At 43.7% G+C, this 20,571-nt stretch overlaps 1 protein-coding gene across 2 annotated transcripts in view; it reads left to right on the top strand.

Annotated features, from left to right (window-relative positions):
• Positions 1–20,571, top strand: part of CCT2 (chaperonin containing TCP1 subunit 2) — a 980,031-nt gene that overhangs the window by 481,316 nt on the left and 478,144 nt on the right. For both annotated transcript variants that reach the window (XM_044088004.1, XM_044088005.1), the window contains exon 11: positions 4,400–4,519. In XM_044088004.1, the coding sequence (XP_043943939.1) occupies positions 4,400–4,519 (120 nt within the window). The remainder of the gene's footprint in view (positions 1–4,399; positions 4,520–20,571) is intronic.

Below are 20,571 nucleotides of genomic sequence, written 5' to 3'. Positions count from 1 at the left end.
GGTATCTTTAAATCAAGCTATCCACCTACCTACATTCTTCCCCAACCCACAGAACAGGGGAGAAAGACTGTTGCATACCTTGGATGTACATAGACAATTACGTTACTACCTGGACAGGACCAAGAGCAACAGAAAAACTGACCAGCTACTGGTAGCATATGCAACAGGAATGGAAGGAAAAGCAATTTCAAACAGACAATCTCTAAGTGGATAGGAAATTGCATTAGATTTTGTTACTCCTACCATGGGAAGAAAACTCCAGAAAACATCAGGCCTCACTCTACAAGGGCTACAGCCACTACCACAGCTTTTTTACGAGGAATGGCTACCAAAGACATTTTAGAGGCTGCTACTTGGAGCTCCGTGCATACATTTGCCAAGCATTATAATTTACCTTTATACTCCAGATCCCGAGCAGGTTTGCCACTGCTGTTTTGCAAGGGATCTTAACTACACCATAATCTTATTTCTCCTCCTCCCCCAGTTTGGCTATGGTATTCTACCCATTTGTAAGTACTGCAGATGCATCCTTGAAGGACATAGTACAGTTTTGTACCTACCATAAATGTAGATGTCCGATAGGCATGCATCTGCAGTCAGGATTACCCACCCTCCTTCCCCTCTGTGGTACTCCTAGGGTATTTGCCCATCTTGTAGCTAGCTGGGGGAATCTATTATGGTGTATTTGTTTGTATATATGTACATACATGCTTATTTTTTGTTTGCTCTCTACTGTTTGGAACCATTTGCATTTATCCAAATTTAGCCTTCCTAGAGGGCACCTGGCATGTGGGGCAAGAAACACTGAGGAAAATGGCGTCGGCTGATGCCTTTATACCCGAAGGACTGCAGCTATGACGTCGGGTGAAGTGCGACACCAGCCGAGGCCAGACCCAGACTTTGGAATCCGGCCGACCGAAGGGCTGCCTGACGACAGGACAACCATTTGTAAGGACTGCAGATGCATTCCTATCGGACATCCACATTTATGGTAGGTACAAAACTGTACTTTTCTAAAGCTCATCTTTAAGTGCTTGCATCCTCTAATGCCACCCAGACTGCCCATGCATGCCAAAATCCCCCTTTAAGAAATGGATCTAAGTATGTACAAAGAAATATTCTTTACTGTTTTTTTCCCGTCTTCAGGTCCTCATAATACCTAACATCTTACCAAATTCCTTTTTCCTCAAAACTACTGTCTTCTGCAAAATTTCTCCAATCTTTTCTCTCCCCCAAAGGATTCACTTCATTACTGGACTTCTGCTTCCATTGATCTGTCCTGCTGTACACTAAAATATGCAAGTTGGTGACATATACAAGATCCAGACATCAGTTTTGATCATTGCTGAACCCAGTCTTCATGCTCAGAAAACTTTCTGTCCATGTTGCTTACATGATCACAGTGTTTTGCAGCTCTTTTATGAGTCTTTGATGTCGCTACTTCTGTGCTACACCAAAAAGATCATCTCAACTTAACAATCTAGCCATTTTTTATTAGTTTTCCACGAAAGCCCAATATCTCTTGTATACATTGCTAACCTTCCCTGGAGCCGAGCCATTCAGACTACCGAGTTTCCAGAGGTCACTTCTCTCCACTAGTCTGCTACCTCTCCTTCTAATGCTGCTCGGCAGCTTTGTCTTCTAATAAATATTGGCAGTTTGTTTTTTAAATAGCTACCATTTTCATGGTGCGTGTCAAGGTTACCAGACGTAGTGAACAAAAGACCTGAAAACACATCAAAACGTAACAAAGCAATGAAAAAAAAAATAGTAGCATCTATATACTAAGAGAATAATTGTTCATTGATATGCCAGTCTAATACTAGCGGGAATAACTGTTCAGTGGTCTGCTAAACTAACTAGAAGTGGGATATTTTTCCTTTTCTTCTCTGCTTCATTTACATCATCTGGGTCATTTAAGCTGTTATTTAACATTTATTGTTACTTAATGGCTGTACTAAAGTTATTTAGACTATTGCCTTCCCGCTGCAGCAGCATCAGAACTGCATTCACTATTAATGCAGTTACCATGTCAATGCCATGTTTCTCTCTTTTTTTCGTAACTATTCAGGGCTTAATTCAAGAGTAGGTTTCTCTTTACAAGAAAACACAATCGTGCGTTTATGCCAAGCTGGTAACATTAGCATAATATGCTATTTATGCTTTAGTACCACTTAATAGTGGTAACCAGATAAATGTTTACTTACTGTTAAGCCACAGACATTTGTACAGCTTTTATTTAACAATGCTAGTAACTTAAAGCTTTTCAGTTTGTACACTAGCTGAATGGGCGACTGAATCTCCTGTACTTCTATATCTTCATTTATTTCTGGAATTTGATATGATGTCAAAGCTGCCATCACCATTTTGGTTAAATCTTGTGCTTACTTCTGACTGTTAATCATTTTCCTGCTGAAGACTGGGAAAGGTTTCAAAGGTGTCTGAGCAGAGAAGTGTTTAGTTAGAGCACAGTTAAGATTAGTTAGTTGCTGTATGGAGTTTGTCTTCACCTCCTCCTGTTGTTCACCTTTAAATGCAAGCAAATCTACCATTGCTTTTTCCATGGCCTCATAGATTCCCTCTTGTGGGAAAGAACAACTTGAATAAGGCAAGACAGAAAAATCTGAATCTAATATTCGGCTCTTCACATTTCCTTGTTTTGGGAATGAACTTGTTTTTCTTCATTCTTATTTCCAGTGAATATTCACATTCCGGAAAGACTCCGGATTCCCCTTTATTTTTATGCCTTACCTTGCTGCCATAACTTTGTGAGGAGAGGCTTTCTTTGTGGCTGAGGAATGAAATTTAATTATAATAGGATGGGATTGCCTTCTTATGGTTGGACATATTTAACAAACTTACAGAATTAGGTATAACTTTGTAACACGCTAGATAGTTAGCTGGCTCACTCATAGAACCCAGGGCATTAAAATCGGTGAGACCACCTTCACAAAAAGGACAGTCAACACTCGAGTTCCCCCAGTGCTCTGTGCTAGGCCTTCTCCTCTTTGGCATCTACTTCGTGGATGTCAAAGACAATGTCAAAGTCCCCTGACTAACCAAGTTCACGGATGATTGCAAACTGGGAATAGTCATTGAACCCCCCCCACAGCATGAGAACAACCTTCAGGAAGGTCTACATATCTTAATACTCAGTATCAAGAAATGCATTGTAGTACCTTTTGGGAAGTCTGCAACCTCTGGTAACTGTCATCAGTAAAATACCATTAAAAAGTTGATTTACAAGTCAGGGATATGGGAACTCATAGTAAGCTAGCCTTCGACCAACATGTGTCTAAGTTAGTAAGAAAATAATTCTGTTTTGTTCAACTTATAAGCAAGGGGATGGCATCTAGGTCCAGAGAGGTCATCATAACACTGTACTCTGCCCTGATCAGACCCATCATAGAGTATAATACCCCCTTCATTATGTAACTGACCAGACGCATGCACCATCTGGAGTATCCACAAAGGTTCCTAACAAAAAATTTGCAGGGAATAAACATAATGCCCTATGTTGACTGCCTCAAGACTTCTGAGAGGTGATCTTTGCCTGGCACGCATGGCACCCATAGACCCTGTTTTGTTGAATCTTTTGCATATCTGCAAAATAAACAAAATCAGAACTACTAGATTAAAAGACTAAATTTTGCTTGCAGCATAAATGGGACATGTTGGAGCGATGGATATGTTTCAAAGAAAATTCCCATTTTCTGGAACAGACTCCCCATTCTTGTGAAGCGGAGTTCCTCCTCATCCCTATTTAAGCATAACTTGGATGAATGGATAGATAATTGGAAATTCAACCCTGGTCTGGCTCCTATGTCTCTGGTGGTCAAAGGTAGTCAGTAAATCACCCCCTATAAATCAAATGTAAATCAAATTTGCGGGTCACATTTGGGTTGCGTGGCTAGGCTTTTAAGGGCCTACTGGTCATTAGTCCTAGTATACACCTATGAACGTCTATATAAAAGAATATATGTCTGTGTGTGTGTGTGTGTATATATATATATATATATATATATATATATATATAAAACAATTATAAAGTACATGTGCATGCAGATGTATATGTGCACATTGTATGCAATTAATTCACTTGCTCACATATTCTACTCATTTAGTGGATGGAGAGAACATCTTGGTGCCTCCCATTAGGATGAAACCTTCCATCTCACTCCCCCCTGACAAGCACAGCAGCATAATAGGAAAAATAGCTGAAATGGAGATTATAAGGGAAAGAATTTTAAGTCAGGCCACTGTGGAACCGTCTTTTAATTGTTGACTGATAATGGTGAGTAAATATTTGATAATATTGGTATGTACAAGATAACTTTTTACAGAAATGTTTGCTAATTTATTGAAACTGTTAACCTTTTATAATTTGGATTTCATGCAGGTGGTGAGATTGCATCAACATTTGATCATCCTGAACTTGTGAAACTTGGACATTGTAAACTTATTGAAGAAGTTATAATTGGAGAAGATAAGCTCCTTCACTTCTCTGGCGTAGCAATGGGTTAGTACATGTTTATTTAAAAATTCTGTTTAAAATGTGCAAGTAACCTGATGTATGTAACCGTTTTCTTAATACTGTTATTAAACATTACTTTTTTAGATGGTGACATAGCTACATATGCAGTAATAGGAAAAAAAAAAAAAAAACAAACCGTAACATTTCTTTTTATTTTCATGCAGTGTACATATATATTTTTTCATTCACTCCAAGATTACATATATTGCTCAGCTCAGGTTTGGGAGTTATTGACTAATGTAGGCATTCATTCATTTTGTAATTGTGCAGTTGTCACATTTCATGGTCACTCGTTAGTTTTAAGGCAAAGGAACTAATCTTTGGTAGGTTTCAGTGTGTACACATACAGAACATGCAGAACTACAGGCATTTTTGAGTGTTTCATGTATATGTTTTACATGTCTTTATGGTGGGTGTGGAATCTGGAGCAACAGGTAAAAACTAATGAACACAAGGAGTACATGTAGAGTCTGCATAGAAGGCACCTTAGCCAAGAAATTAACTGAACAGTCAAGCTTTGTGACACAACATTGTTAATCCCAGTGCAGTTCTATGTTAACTTCAGATGTGAGCTTCTTGACTTTAGATTTTGAAGTTTGGCATGTATGCCACTGTGTGATCATTGTTTTGTAAAATAGAATTGGCCAGCCTTGAAATATACCTTTTAATTGAAAAGGTGTTTATGGTCAAAGCAAGCAAACGTGAAAATTTGTCTTCATTAGATCATTATTTAGTTCGTAAGCTTGTCTGCATTAAGCACTTCAGCTAGTGTGAACTTGCTGTGTTGGGATAGTTAAGTAGGCATATCAGATTGGCAATGTCAGAGGCTGGTGCATTATATGTGGCAGTCTTGCTTTTCAGTAGTAACTTAACTTGGAAAATACTTCAACTTTTAAATTATGCATCTGATGTTGTTAATCTTCATTCGTTCCTTACTGATGGGTGTCTGTTCCATCTTTGGAACCAAGTCACCTTATACCAAGCTTGTGCCAGCCAAAAACTCTTGAGCTAAGCTTTACCCATTGTGCCTTTCTCCCATTTACCTCCGATCTCTTTTGCAGTGTTGCCAAAAAGCCATGCCAAGCCAGCTCTCAACTAAACCTAGGTAAAGAAATTTTTTCTAAGTATTTCTGAGAATCCTGTTCACCTTTCTGTTTAGTCGCTAGTTTACCCTTTTTCTTGGAACCCCTTTTTTTACTTCTGTTTCTGCTCGTTTGTTACCTTTTTGAGGTATTTCTTCACATACCATTGTTTGTATCCCCTCTCCCTTACCCTTGTGGTAATTTTTTCTAATACCATTGTTGTTATTCCCTTTTCTTCCTTTCTTAGTCTTTAAAAAAAAAAAAAAAACTTTCTGTATCCTGCATCTCTGTAGCCATGTCAGAAAAAAGGGAACGTATGGATGTTCTTCGTGTTTCACTGTTGCAGTCATTACCCTTAGGTTATCCTGCTGGCAGGCTACCCTCAGTCGGCCTGAATTCCAAAGTCTAGGTCCAGCGTCGGTTGCTGTCACCTCTTCCCTGACGTCAGTGCGCCAGGGGTATAAAAGATGCAGCCAGCGACATTTCCTTTAGTCTTTCTTGCCGGGCGGTGCCCGAAGCAGAAGCAGTTGGCAAGTGCCGGTCGGCTGACTCCTGAGATTTTCGTGTTCAAAATTCAGATCCCTTCATTAAAAGCTAAGTACCCCGTTGGGGAAAACTTTTTTCTTGCTCCAAACTGATGTCAGAAAAAGTTAATTTTATTTCTTGTGGGAAGCAAATACCTCATAAGGATTTTCATTCTTACTGTATTCCTTGCCTAGGCCCTGACCACGACTTTGCTTGTTGTCAGTTTTGTGCTAGATTTAACCAGCGTACTATAAAGCGCCGGTACGATTTTGCTTTTCACTATTTTGGCAGAAGATTTAATTACACAATGCCGTTGGATAGCTAACCGACTACCGCAATTCACAAGAAACGCAAAGAAAAGGACAGGCATCAGAGGTCTAAAACCGACGACGAGGCTTCTTCTAAGCCAGTCACTGGTTTGCCCACTCTATGAGGTGCTTTTGCAGCCCCTGACGCCCGCTACTTTAGACCCGCAGGCCGCTACAGACTCCCACATGGAGTCACCTAGGCCACTGGAAGCTCAAGGTATTGGACCTTCGGAATCTATTCCCTCATATGGGTCCGGAGCCGCTGAGCAGGCTTCAGCTTATGAGAGTGTTTTCAAACCTACTCGATTATACATTAAAGTGACTCCAGTTACAAAGGCAAAGACTAAAGCATCTTTAAAGACAATGAAACAAGTACAACAACCTCATGGTCAGGCCTCCCTGCCCCAAAAACAGATGCTCAAAATGACCGAAGACTTGATTACTTTGATCAGAGGTTCCCATCCCCCTCCTTATAAGAGACCTAGGCAAGAGACAGAATATGAATCTTCAGATCAGGTTTCCATTTCTTCAGATTCCTCTTCTGATCAGGAATACTCTTTCTCCCTATGAGGATTCTGATGCTGAAGAATCTACCCCTTCAGCCTCTCCTCCTGAAGTTTACTCTTTTGGGGAAACCTTGCATACCATGAGGGAACATTTCCATTGGAAGAGCCAAGGTTATTCTGAATGTAAGAAAAGGCTGAGGGACTTTCTTTTACTCCCACAACACAGGCCAATAACTATTCCGCCTGTGTTAGACTTTGTAGATTATGTATTTTCAGAGTCCAATCTTACCCCTGACTCCTTACCTCCAGCTCCTGTTAAGCCTGACAGGTACTACAGTTTGCCTGACTCTCATAAATTCATTTTCAAGAACCCTGCTGCTGACCCAGAAACTAATTCTCAGGGTCCCAAAGGGGTCAAGGCATCCACTGCAAAAAAACCCTACCCCCTCCGACAGGGATTCTAGGGCTTTAGACAGATGGGGAAAGAAGATTTACACCTCTGCTACCTTGGTTATAAGGGCTTTAAATTGTCAATTTCGTATGCTCAAATATAAGCAGTATATTATGTCACTGCTTAAACAGAAAATGTTAATAAATTCTGAAGGTGCAGAAAACAAAGAAATGCAGGATTTATTGCATGCAGCTGAGGAAGTTGGAATGCAGTGTGGTTTTGATTCTTTGGAGGCCTCCTGTAGGGCCGCTGTCACAGGTTCTGTCATTAGGAGGCATGCTTGGCTAAAGGAACAAAATTTACCAGATCATGTTAAAGCAAAATTATTAGATGCTCCATTACAGCATGATACTTTGTTTGGTGTTAAAGCAGAAGAGGTGTTAAAGAAAATGGAGGACTAAGCTAAATCTATGCAAACAGTCAAGGATTTCTTACAGGTACAGCCTGCAAGATTTAGCAGACACTGGCCTACAAAGAATTGGTCCTTTCCAGTGTCAGACAGACCACAAAGGGGCAGATACAGACGTCCAAGAGGCAAATCCCAGCCCCAAGGTTCATACAGGTCTAAACAATGGGGTGCTTCTACCTCCAAAAGTGGAGAAGACAGCTCACAACCTTACAGGAAACAGTCCCAATGACTTCCCCCCTGCCTACGCCGAGCACTTATCTTCTGGCAGTGCCTTTAGGGGGAAAAGTAGCACTTTTTTCTCAAAATTGGCACATAATACCCAGGACAAATGGTTCTTAGACAGTGTCACAGGGCTGCAAGTTTCACTTTCATACCCTGCCAAGGGCAAACAGTTGACCAGACCTACCAAAAAAACAATGGGCAGAGGCACAAAAACAAGTCTCATCCCTCATGGACATGAGGGCCATTCAACAAGTACCAGAACAAGAGCTAGGACAAGGATTTTATTCAAGACTGTTCTTGGTACCCAGAAAGGACAAAGCCTGGAGACCAATACTGAACCTATCTTTTCTAAACACATCTGAATATAACAAAATTCAAAATGTTGACCTTACAGCAGCTTCTGCCCATGCTGGGCAACAAGGCCTGGCTTGTGAATTTAGACCTAAAAGAGGCATACCTGCATATCCCAATCAGACAAACATGCAGAAGATACCTCAGATTCAAAGCTGGCTCAATGCACTATCAATTCTCTGCACTGCTCTTTGGCTTATCTACTGTGCCCAGGGTCTTCACAAAGTGCTTGGCACCAGTAATTGCATTCTGCAGACAGAGGATTTCAAATATATCCTTACTTGGACGACTGCCTCATTCAAGCAGAGAACAAGGGCATTCTACTACAGCATCTGGCGTTTGTAAAAAGATTACTACCATGCCTAGGGTACACACTCAACGAACAAAAATCAAAACTAATACCCTCTCGAGATAATATTTCTGGGTGCAAGCTTAAATACAACTGCCCAGATGGCTTATCTCACGCCAGACAAAGGCAACTGACTACCTACTTCAAACTGTTGGCAACAAAGGCCCAGTTATCTGCAATAAAAATTCTGCAGGCTTTGGGCTTCATGGCATCCTGCATTCTACTAATTCCATATGCAAGACTGCATATGAGGAAACTTCAATGGTACCTAAAAAGTGTTTGGACTCAGCATTGCCACAGCCTGGAAACAATAATTACTGTCATTCCCTGCCTGCAACAGGAGTTCTGATGGTGGGCGAAGGCCTGTCACCAGAACAAGGGACAGCCATTCACCTTACCCCCAGCCAGGCAGACATTGACAACGGATGCATCAGATTATGCCTGGGGGGCACACATGGCAGGAAGATGTATTCAAGGCACATGGTCCGCCAACCAAATGCATCTACATATCAATCAAAAAGAGATGCTAGCTGTTCAGAATGCCCTGACAGCCCTCAAGGACCTACTTCATCTGGGACAACTACTGATAAAGATAGACAATACCATGGTCATTTGGTATATCAACAAGCAGGGAGGCACTCATTCTTACCCCCTCTGCAGACTAGCCATGACTTTGTGGGACACAGCATTGACTTACCAAGTACATCTGCAGGCACAATTCCTGCCAGGAAAGATAAATACTCTGGCACATGAACTAAGCAGAAACCTAATGGATCCCCATGAGTGGAAATTGTTTCCACAAGTCTTCAACATGATAACAAGGAAATGGGGATGCCCGGACTTAGACCTATTTGCCTCTCCTCACAACTGCCAACTAAAGAGATTCTGCACAAGGACTTATCACAGACAAGCATGGAAAGTGGATGCCCTATCTTTCAGCTGGAAAACCTAACAATATATGCCTTTCCTCCACTGCCTCTCCTCCCCAAGGTACTCCTAAAGGTCAGACGAGAAGCCAAAAATTATACTGATTGACCCAGACTGGCCCTGCCAGTACCGGTATCCAATCCTAAGGAACTTGTCTCAATGCCCAGCCTGGACCTTACCTCAAATACCTCACCTACTGTCCCAACAAAACAATCAGATCCTGCACAGCCAACTCAAGACCTTAAATCTGGCAGCATGGTGGATAATGTAGTCATACAAAACACACCTCTCGCTAAAGTGGTGATAGATGTAATTTTGGAGGCCAGGAGACCTAGTAATAGAAAATTTTATGCTGGAAAATGGAATAGATTCTGTACCTGGAACCAGGCACAAGGAATTGACACAGCAGCACCAAATATTCCTCAGATTTTTCAATACTTAACTGAGATGGTGGATAAAGGCCTATCCTTTTCATCAGTTAAAATTCATGCCTCTGCCATTTTGATTACAATACAGAACCACCAATCTTTTCTCGTCCTTTAAGGCAATACCTCAGAGGAGCCAAAAACTTAAGGCCTCCAAGGAGATCACCAATACCTGCATGGGACCTCAATTATGTTTTGTAGAAACTCACTCTGCCCCCTTTTGAGCCAGCCGCTACAGCTGATATAAAGTTTTTATCTTGGAAAACAGCTCTGCTCCTAGCAATAACCTCTGCAAGATGAGTGTCAGAGCTACAGGCACTCATGGCTGTGGAACCTTTTATCATTTTTATCCAGACAGGGTTTCTCTTAGGACAAACCCGACATTTGTGCCTAAGGTAGTGTCTAGTGTGGCCCTTAACCAAACTATTCATCTGCCTACTTTTTATCCAAACCCACAGAATAAGGGGGAGAGCATTGTGCATTCTTTGGACATACACAGACAGCCACGCTTCTACTTGAACAGAACCAAAGCTTTCAGAAAGACTGAGCAACTACTAGTGGCATATGCTGCAGGATCACAAGGAAAGGCTATCTCAAAGCAGACTATTTCAAATTGGATAGGCCACTGCATTCGTTTCTGCTATTCACAACATGGCAATCCAGTGCCTAAGGGCATTAGGCCACATTCTACCAGAGCAGCAGCCACTTCAGCAGCCTTCCTCAGGGGAGTACCAACCAAAGACATTTTAGAGGCTGCTACTTAGAGTTCAGTGCACACCTTTACAAAGCACTATCATTTACCACTCTACTCTAAATCCAGGGCAGGCTTTGCCACTGCAGTTCTGCAGGGCCTCGTAGCTGCTCCTCATGCTATTTAGCTCCAGCCTCCCAACCATAGCTTTGGGATTCAACCCAAGTGTAATGACTGCAACAGTGAAACACAAAGAACATAGTACAGTTGTGTACACTTGCTGTAAATGTAGATGTTCGAGTGTATTCACTGTTGCAGTACAGGTTACCCACCCACCAACCCCCATCTCTTTTATGGAACTTATCTACACTTCTCTAATCTATACAACCTATGTGGTGTATTTGCTTGTAGATGAAGGTATTATATATTTTGCTGCATGCATGTTTTATTGGCATATTTTTAGCCTACCCTTTTGGGGGTACCTGACATCTGGGGCAAGAAAAACTAAAGAAAATGGCATTAGCTGCATCTTTTAATACCCCTGGCACACTGACGTCAGGGAAGAGGCGACAGCAACAGACGCCGAACCTAGACTTTGGAATTCAGGCCGACTGAGGGTAGCCTGCCAGCAGGATAACCCAAGTGTAATGACTGCAACAGTGAATACACTCAAACATCTACATTTATGGTAAGTGTACACAACTGTACTTTTCAAACAGTGCGACCAGTGTAGCCCATAAAGATGCCCAGTTGTGATTCTCACACATCTTGTGTATTGTCTGAATGTACCTCATTTATCTGTCCAGCTTCCCTGTGATATTTCTCGAGGGTTCAGTTCAGAACCCTTTATGGGAGACGAAACAAACTTATTCTGAAAGGCTTTCTTAAAACCCCCTTTTCAGAGGCTGCCTCTGCACTGGAGGGTTCACTCCCTCCAAGCAAATCCCATAAAGATTGCACTCTGTTCCATCTTCACACAGTGAAGAATCAGAGGAATTTAAGTCTAAACACTTAAAAGTGACTAATGCGCAGAAAATGACCTCTACGACACCTTCTACAGTGTCGCCTTCTAACATTATGCCGTCGGCACTGGTTATCATTTTGGCACCGAGTACTACTGCACCGACAGTAAAACTCCAAAATTGTCTCCCTTGGTGACGTCCAGTGATTTAATTTCGGCACAGACCACGGCACCGTCTACAACCTTTTCAAGCCCAGAAAAACTGACTCCTGTTACACAAGCCTCAACTGAGACTTCGGTGCCTTTGGAGCCTTGGACCAGATATTCTCCAAAGGTGGACCCTTTTCTGGGGCAGCAGTTTGGCCCTTTCCTAGAGCTGCCCGACTCCTCCTCGGGAATTTCCACTAGATCAACAAGGAGCCTTTCGGAACTTGACGTGGTGCATCTTGTTGATCAGCTGCTAACGGCTAGAAAGATTACTACACCATCCAAACACCCCCCCCCCCAATTAGGAGTACGTCTCCAAGGACTCCAGCTTACTCTCCTCCTTCAACCTCGGAGCAGGCATCGAAGACCCTGGAACAGACTTCTATTCTGGTACCCATGACTCTGGTTCCACTGGTGGAACTCGCGGTGGTTTCAGTTGTCCCTTTGGCCTTCGGTTCAGTCGGAACCGAGGCTTTCTCGAGATCGAGGTTAGACTGCGACTTGTCTGGTTCCGGGAGCGGCACCAATTTTTTTTTACGGCACCGTCTTCGGTTCCAGGGGCTCTCACAGTACCAGCTTCTCTTGAGACTCCATCCCTGGAGGCTGGTTCGCTGGAGTGGGGTGTGACCCCCAGTTTTGAGGTTGTCATTCTCTGTTCCGGGCTCCCATCCCTCTTCAGGTGGGCCTGCGTTCCAGGTGATGGAGAGGGCACTTGCCACTGTTGGCAAACCGTCGATGTTGGACTACCCATAGACTCTTCCCTCTCAGCCATAACTGACACAAGCCACCGTTATGAGACATCAAGCACAAGAGCCTCAGGAGACCCTATTGCAGGGTGCCTCTTCTCCTGAGTCCTCTACTGACTCCCCCCCCCCCCCCAAAAAAAGGACCTAGGAAGAAATCGTGCAAGAGGAAGCACGTTGACTCCTCCAGGAGTCCTTCACTGAGGATACGGACTACGATGAAGGGGAAGGGTCCCCACGGTCACCCCCTGAAGATGTCTCCTTTGGAGACATTTTTGAAATCTTAAAACAGAGGGTTAATTGGAAGCTCTCCAACCCTTCCTCTGAGGAGTCCGGTTTTTTTGCTGGCTTTTCGTGCTCGACCCTCTACCTCTTGGGTCACCCCACCTGCAGACGAGCTGATACAACTCGTGGTGCAGAGGGCTTAGAAGAATCCTGACACTGTTGAACCTACTCGAAGAGACCAGATAAAATTTTTATCAGCCCTGGAAGAGAACCTACACTGGTCTAAGGGCCTTCCATTGGGCGCTATGGTGGTGCCAGCTTCCATGAAAAAGGAGCTTGCCGAGGAGAGCCAGATGGTCCACCTACCTAACAGGGAGTCCCAGGCGGTGGACCGACTAGAGAAGTTGGTGTTTGCCAGCTGCCATGAAAAAGGAGCTTGCAGAGGAGAGCTTAGACGGTCCACCCACCTAACAGGGAGTCCCAGGTGGTGGACCGTCTAGGGAAGTTAGTGTTTGCATCATTGACCTTTGCTATTAGGTCCTTGAACTATCTGGCACATTTTACTAGGCTCCAAAGAGATCTAGTTTCTGAATTATCTGGAGCCATAGAACAAGTGTCTGATGAGGTACGGAACAAAGTTGCATCGCAGCTAACGACCCTGGAATCTGTATCTAACTCTTCCATGCGGTTAATATCCCATGCAACTGAAGGGTGACTAGAGCTGCAGGTTCAGGCATAGTCATTAGATGCCATGCCTGGATGCGCCTGTGTGATTTTGCGGACCCCATTAATTTTTCCTTCCTTAATGCTCCTGTGGAGGCATCATCCCTGTTCGGCCCTAAAGTGAAGGACACGTTAACCAGGTGTTAGAAGGACTGAAAAACCCAGTCTGCCATAGGTGTACTTTTCTCCACCCCTCCCCCCCCCCAGCATCCTTATTCAAGAAACCAGTGGAGTGGGAAAATGTGGCACAAAAATTCTCAGGGTCCTTTTCGTGACACGTGGTGAGATCTCTCCCAGAGGCAGAGGGGGGTAACTTTAGTGCAACGCCCCTACAGAGGCAGAGGGGGCCTGTGTAATCGGGGGTTCAGATATTCTTTCTCCAGACAGCCCTATCAGTACTTCTGAAGAGCAGCCCAATTGCTTTCCTCTGGAAGCAGTCGGGGGGACATTTTTTCCTGCACCAAAACAGCCTGGCAGTGTATAACCACAGATTCTTGGATGCAGAGGATAATCACCAGAGGCTACTAAATCCCACTGAACTCCTTTCCAAATCCACAAAAACATATTCCCAATATTCCACCCAGTCAAAGTGAGTCAGCAGCCATAGAGATAAAAAAGCTGTGTAAAAAAAAGTCATCCAAACTGTCCCACCAAACCAAATAGGATCCAGATTCTACTAGAGATTCTTTTTAGTGCCAAAAAGACAGGGGACTGGAGGCCAATTTTGGATCTCCGTGTTATGAACAAGTTTGTCACCCAAACAAAATTCTGGATGGTCACGGTTCAGTCCATTCTTCCATTCTTGGAAAAGGTCGATTGGATGTGTTCTATGGGCATTCAGGATGCATGTTACCCATAAAAATGGACAAGCGCTCCAGAAAGTTCCTTCTCTTCCAGCTAGGCGCCAATCATTACCAATTCCGGGTTCTGCCCTTTGGACACTCTACAGCCCCCAGAATGTTCACAAAATGTATGACCATGGTTACAACTCACCTGAGACTACAAGGATTCCGAGTGTTTCCATACTTAGACGATTGGCTCCTCACCATCCCCACCAAGTGTCTCCTGGAAAAAGCCTTGAACTACACCCTGACATTGACAGAAATCTTGGGGAATCTCTATAAATGGGGAGAAAAGAAACCTGACCCCTACTCAGAGCTTAACTACATAGGAGCAGTTTTCAATACCTAGTCTTGCCAAGTGTCTCTTCCGGATCACAGATTGCAAAGACTAAGGGCTCAACTCCGAGTGATTACTGTCGGGGCATGGCCTCGGCTCGAGAGGTCCTTCAGCTTCTAGGTTCAATGGTTGCGGCAGTCACCAGTGTCCCACTTACGAGATTACACATGAGATTCCTTCAGTGGCTTTTTTTGTCTCAGTATTATCAGAATTGGCATCCATTTACTTATCAAATACATAGAACGGTGCAAAAAATACAATTTGTTGTGGATGAAGCCAGATGCAATTCTTTGGAGTCAACCTTTTTCCCCTCCTAAGCCCAAGGTCACTGTGAGCGCTTCCCTGATAGGGTGGGGGGCATTTTCAGGGAATGACTGTCCAAAGCATGTGGTCACTCAGAGGCCAATTTGTACTAGAACTGAGGGCAGTGCTTCTAGTGTTGCAGGCGTTTCTCTCTGCCCTCCTGTCTGGAACAATTGCCATTCAGTCAGACAACATAACATGACAGTTGTCTGGTATATCAGTTGTCTGGTATATCAACAAACAGGGGGGAAGCCAAGTCCTACCCATTGTGCCAAGAGGCCTTGAAAGTGTGGCAATGGGCAATAGCTTCCAACTGCTTTCTGATAGCAACGCACATTCCCGGGGATTCCAACGTGATTGTGGACAAACTGACCTGCTGTATACTTCTGCCTCACAAGTGGTCCCTCAATCAAACCATAACGGCGACAGTCTTCAGCTGTTGGGGCCAGCCTTGCTGTGATCTTTTCACCTCCCCAACAAAGCACAAGTGCAGCAACTATTTTGTCCTGATTCCCCTGCAGGTGGAGTCCCCAAGGGACGCCCTGATTCATGATTGGCCCATGGAACTTCTATACGCTTATCCTTCTCTTCCCCTAATCCCAAAATTTCTAAAGAAATCCCTTCAGTGGAGAAGCAAAGTGATCCTTATTGCACCCTATTGGCCCCATCAAGTATGGTTCCCCTTTCTTTGGCCTCATCTGCTAGACAAGCCATGGATCTTGGATCCAACTCCATATCTGATCTCTCACACCCAAGGGTTGATGTTCTTTGTGTTTCACTGTTGCAGTCATTACAGTTGGGTTGTCTGCTGGCAGGTTGCCCTCAGTCGGCCTGAATTCCAAAGTCTTGGGTCCTGCGTCGGTTGCTGTCTCTTCTTCCGTGACATCAGGTCGTCAGGGGTATAAAACATGTGGCCGACGCCATTTTCTTAGTGTTTCTTGCCGCGCGGTGCCCGAAGCAGAAGCATTTCGCAAGTGCCGGTCGGCCGACTACTGAAATATTGGAGTTTGAGTTTCAGATCCGAAGTCTTCACTAAAGCCAGGTACCCCGTTGGGGAAACTTTTTTCTTGCCTTTTACCAATGTCAGAAAAAGTTAATAATTGCATTACTTGTGGGAAGCAAATACCTCATAAGGATTTCCATTTATACTGTATTCCTTGCCTAGGCCCTGATCACAACGTGCCTGGCTGTCAGTTTTGTGCTAGATTTAACCAACGCACTATTAAGCGTCTGTTTATTTTTGCACCTAAGTATTTTGGAAACAGATTTAACTACCCAGAAATGTCGTCGGTTACCAGTCCGACTACCAGAGTGCATAAAAAACGCAAGGAAGAGGACAGAGAAAAGCAGTCGAGATCCAAAACAGACGACAAAGCTTCTCCTAAGCCAGTCACCGTATCACTAGCACTCAGTGAGGCGCTTTTGCAGGCCCTGATAACCGCTACCTTCGAGTCGCAGGCCTTTACGACACCCATGTGGAGTCCGGCATACCGCTAAGCACTCAAGGTATTGGACCGACGGATGTTTCTCCCTCAGATAGGTCCGGAGCTGCTGAGCAGGCACCGGCTTCTGAGGGTGTATTCAGACCTCAACATTTGTATATCAAACCGACGACAGCTGCAAAACCAAAGACAAAAACAACTTCTAAAACTAAAAACCAACGCATGAGCCACGTGAACAGGCCTCTATGCCTAAAAAGCAGATGATCAAAATGGCTGAAGACCTTATTACTTTGATCAGGGGTACCCATCCCCCTCCAGATAAGAGGCCTAGGCAAGACACTGATTATGAATCTTCAGATCGGGTCAGATCAGGTTTCTGTTTCTTCTGATTCCTCTTTTGATCAGGAATTGTCTATATCTCCCTATCAGGATTCTGATGCTGAGGAGTCTATTCCATCTGCATCTCCTCCTGAGGATTATTAATTTGGAGAAACCTTGCATACTTTGAGGGAGCATTTTCACTGGGAGAGTCAAGACTTCTCAGAATCAAAAAAGAGGCTCAGGGATTTCCTTCTTCATCAGCACAAGCCTTTAGCCATTCCCCCTGTTTTAGACATTGTGGATGATGTGTTTTCGGAGTCAAGCTTGACCCCTGACTCCTTACCTCCGGCTCCCAGTAAGCCTGGCAGATACTACAGGGTCCCTGACTCTCATAAATTTTTATTTAGAAACCCTGCTGCTGATCCTGAAACTATTTCACAGGGTCCAAAGGGAGTTAAGGCCTCAACAGCAAAAAATCCTAACCCCTCTGACAGAGATTCAAGGGCACTAGACAGATGGGGAAAAAAGGTTTATACTTCTGCAACCTTGGCAATTGGGGCTTTAAACTGTCAATTTCATTTGCTAAAGTACCAACAACAAATTATGGGATTGCTGAAACAGAAGATGATGTTGATTTCTGAATGTGCAGAAAATAAAGAATTGCAGGACTTATTGCATGCAGCTGAACAAGTTGGAAAGTATACTTTGCAATGTGGTTTTGATTCCTTAGAGGCCTCCTGCAGGGCCACAGTTACTGGATCTTTGATTAGGAGGCATGCCTGGTTAAAGGAACAAAATTTGCCTGACCATGTTAACGCTAAACTGCTAGATGCACCTTTACAGCATGATTTTTCTGGTTTTAAGGCAGAAGAGGTTTTAAAGAAAATGGAAGATAAAGCTAAGTCTATGCAAACTGATAGAGACTTCTTACAAGTGCAGCAACCAAGATTCAGTAGACACTGGCCTACAAAAACTTGGACCTTTCCTTTGTCAGACAGAGCTCAAAGGGACAAATCCAGACGCCCAAAGATTTCCAGATACCAGGCACAAGATTCATACAGGTCAAAGCAATGGGGCGCTTCTACCTCCAAATCTGGAGGAGATAAAGCACAAAGCTACAGAAAACAATCCCAATGACTTCCCTCTGCCTACACCAAGCACTTATCTTTTGGCAGCACCCATAGGGGGAATGTTAGCACTTTTTGCTCAAAATTGGCAATTAATAACCCAGGACAAGTCGGTACTAAACATAGTATCACAGGGATACAGATTCCATTTCCACACTCTGCCAGTGGCAAATGGTTGGCCAGATCTGCCAAAAAATCAATGGGCAGAGGCACAAAAACAGGTTATGTCCCTCATGGATATGGGGGCCATTCAGCCAGTACCAGAACAGGAAAAAGGACAAGGTTTTTACTCTACTATTCTTGGTACCCAGAAAGGACAAGGCCTGGCAGCCAATACTGGATTTATCGATTTTGAACACAAACCTGGACATTCCAAAATTCAGAATGCTGACTTTGCAGCAGCTTCTGCCCATGCTGGGCAAGAATGCTTGGCTGGTGACACTAGACCTAAAAGAGGCATACCTGTATGTCCCAATAAGACAATCGTGCAGAAGATACCTCAGATTCAAGGCTGGCTTAATGCATTACCAATTCTCTGCACTGCCCTTTGGCTTATGTACTTGCACCCAGGGTCGTTACAGAGTGCCTGGCACCAGTGATTGCATTTTGCAGACAAAGGAGTATAGAAATATATCCTTACTTAGACTGTCTCATTCAATCATAGAACAAGGATATTCTTCTTCGACACCTGGCGTTTGTGAAAAGTCTTCTAACATGCCTAGGATACACAATAAACGAAAAGAAATCACAACAGGTACCCTCACAAAAGATAACATTCCTGGGTGCAAGCTTGAATACAACTGCCCACACGGCTTACCTCACGCAATAAACGAAAAGAAATCACAACAGGTACCCTCACAAAAGATAACATTCCTGGGTGCAAGCTTGAATACAACTGCCCACACGGCTTACCTCACGCCAGACAAGCAAAGGCAACTGACTACTTACTTTAAACTGATGGCAACAAAAACCCAGTTATCTGCAAGACAAATTCTGCAGGCTCTGGGCTTCATGGCATTCTGCATCATACTCATTCCATATGCAAAAATGCATATGAGGAAACTTCAGTGGTACCTGAAAAGTTTATGGAGTCAACATTCTCACAGTCTGGAAGCAGTGATTCCTCTTATTCTCTGCCTACAACAAGAGTTTCTATGGTGGGCAAACATGTCACCAAAACATGGGACGGGCCTTCACTCTAACCCCTGCCAGCCAAACCTTAACAACAGATGCCTCGGATTATGCCTCGGGGGCCCACATGGCAGGAAGATGCATTCAGGGCATATGGACCCCAAAACAAATGCATCTACATATCAACCAGAAAGAGATGCTAGCTGTTCAAAGTGCTCTAACAGCCTTCAAGGACTGACATCATCCAGGACAACTACTGATAAAGACGGACAACACCACAGTCATGTGGTATATAAACAAGCAAGGGGGCACACACTCATACCCCCCTTTGCAGGTTAGCCATGGCACTGTGGGACACAGCTTTGACCTACCAAATACATCTTCAAGCTCAATTCCTGCCGGGAAAACAAAATACACTGGCAGACGATTTAAGCAGAAACCTTATGGATCCTCATGAGTGGAAACTGAATCCACAAGTTTCAGCATGGTAACAGAGAAATGGGGGAGCCCAGACATAGATGTTTGCCTCTCCACAAAATTTTCAATTGAAAAGATTCTGCAGAAGGACATATCACAGACAAGCATGGAAAGTGGACGCCCTATCCTTCAGTTGGAAAAACCTATCAGTTTACGCCTTTCCTCCTCTGCCTCTTCTCCCCAAGGTCCTCCTAAAAGTCAGACAAGAGAAACCAAAGATGATACTAATTGCCCCGGACGGCCCCGCCAGTACTGGTACCCAATCCTAAGGAACTTGTCTCAATACCCATCTTGGACCTTACCTCAAAAACCTCAACTACTGTCCTAGCAAAACAATCAGATCCTGCACAATCAACTACAGACAGTAAACCTGGCAGCATGGCTGATCATGTAGTTATACAAACAACACCTCTCAGTAAAGCTGTGATGGCTGTCATTTTGGAAGCCAGAAGGCCTAGTACTAGAAAATCTTATGCTGACAAATGGAAGCAATTCTGTGCTTGGAATCAAGCACAAGGAACTGAGACAGCAGGACCAAATATTCCTCGGGTATTACAATACTTAACTGAGATGCTTGACAAAGGCCTATCTTTTTCATCACTTAAAATCCATGCCTCTGCCATTTCGGCTCATTAAAATACAGAGCCACCAATATTTTCTCATCCTTTACTAAAGCAGTATCTTAGAGGAGCCAAAAATTTAAGGCCTCCTAGAAGATCACCATTACCTGAATGGGGACCTCAGTTATGTGTTGGAAAAGCTCACCCTGCCTCCATTTGAACCAGCTGCTACCGCTGATATAAAGTTCTTATCATGGAAAACAGCTCTGCTACTAACAATTACTTCAGCAAGAAGAGTTTCAGAGCTACAGGCCGTAGAGCCTTTTATCATTTTTTACCCATACAGGGTGTCTCTGAGGACAAATCCCACTTTTATGCTTAAGGTGGTTTCT

Source organism: Protopterus annectens, chromosome 11.part0, assembly GCF_019279795.1.
Source record: "Protopterus annectens isolate FY-2018-M chromosome 11.part0, PAN1.0, whole genome shotgun sequence".
NCBI lineage: Eukaryota > Metazoa > Chordata > Ceratodontiformes > Protopteridae > Protopterus > Protopterus annectens.
Note: the sequence above shows the minus strand (reverse complement) of the source record. Positions and strands in the feature narration are given on the sequence as shown.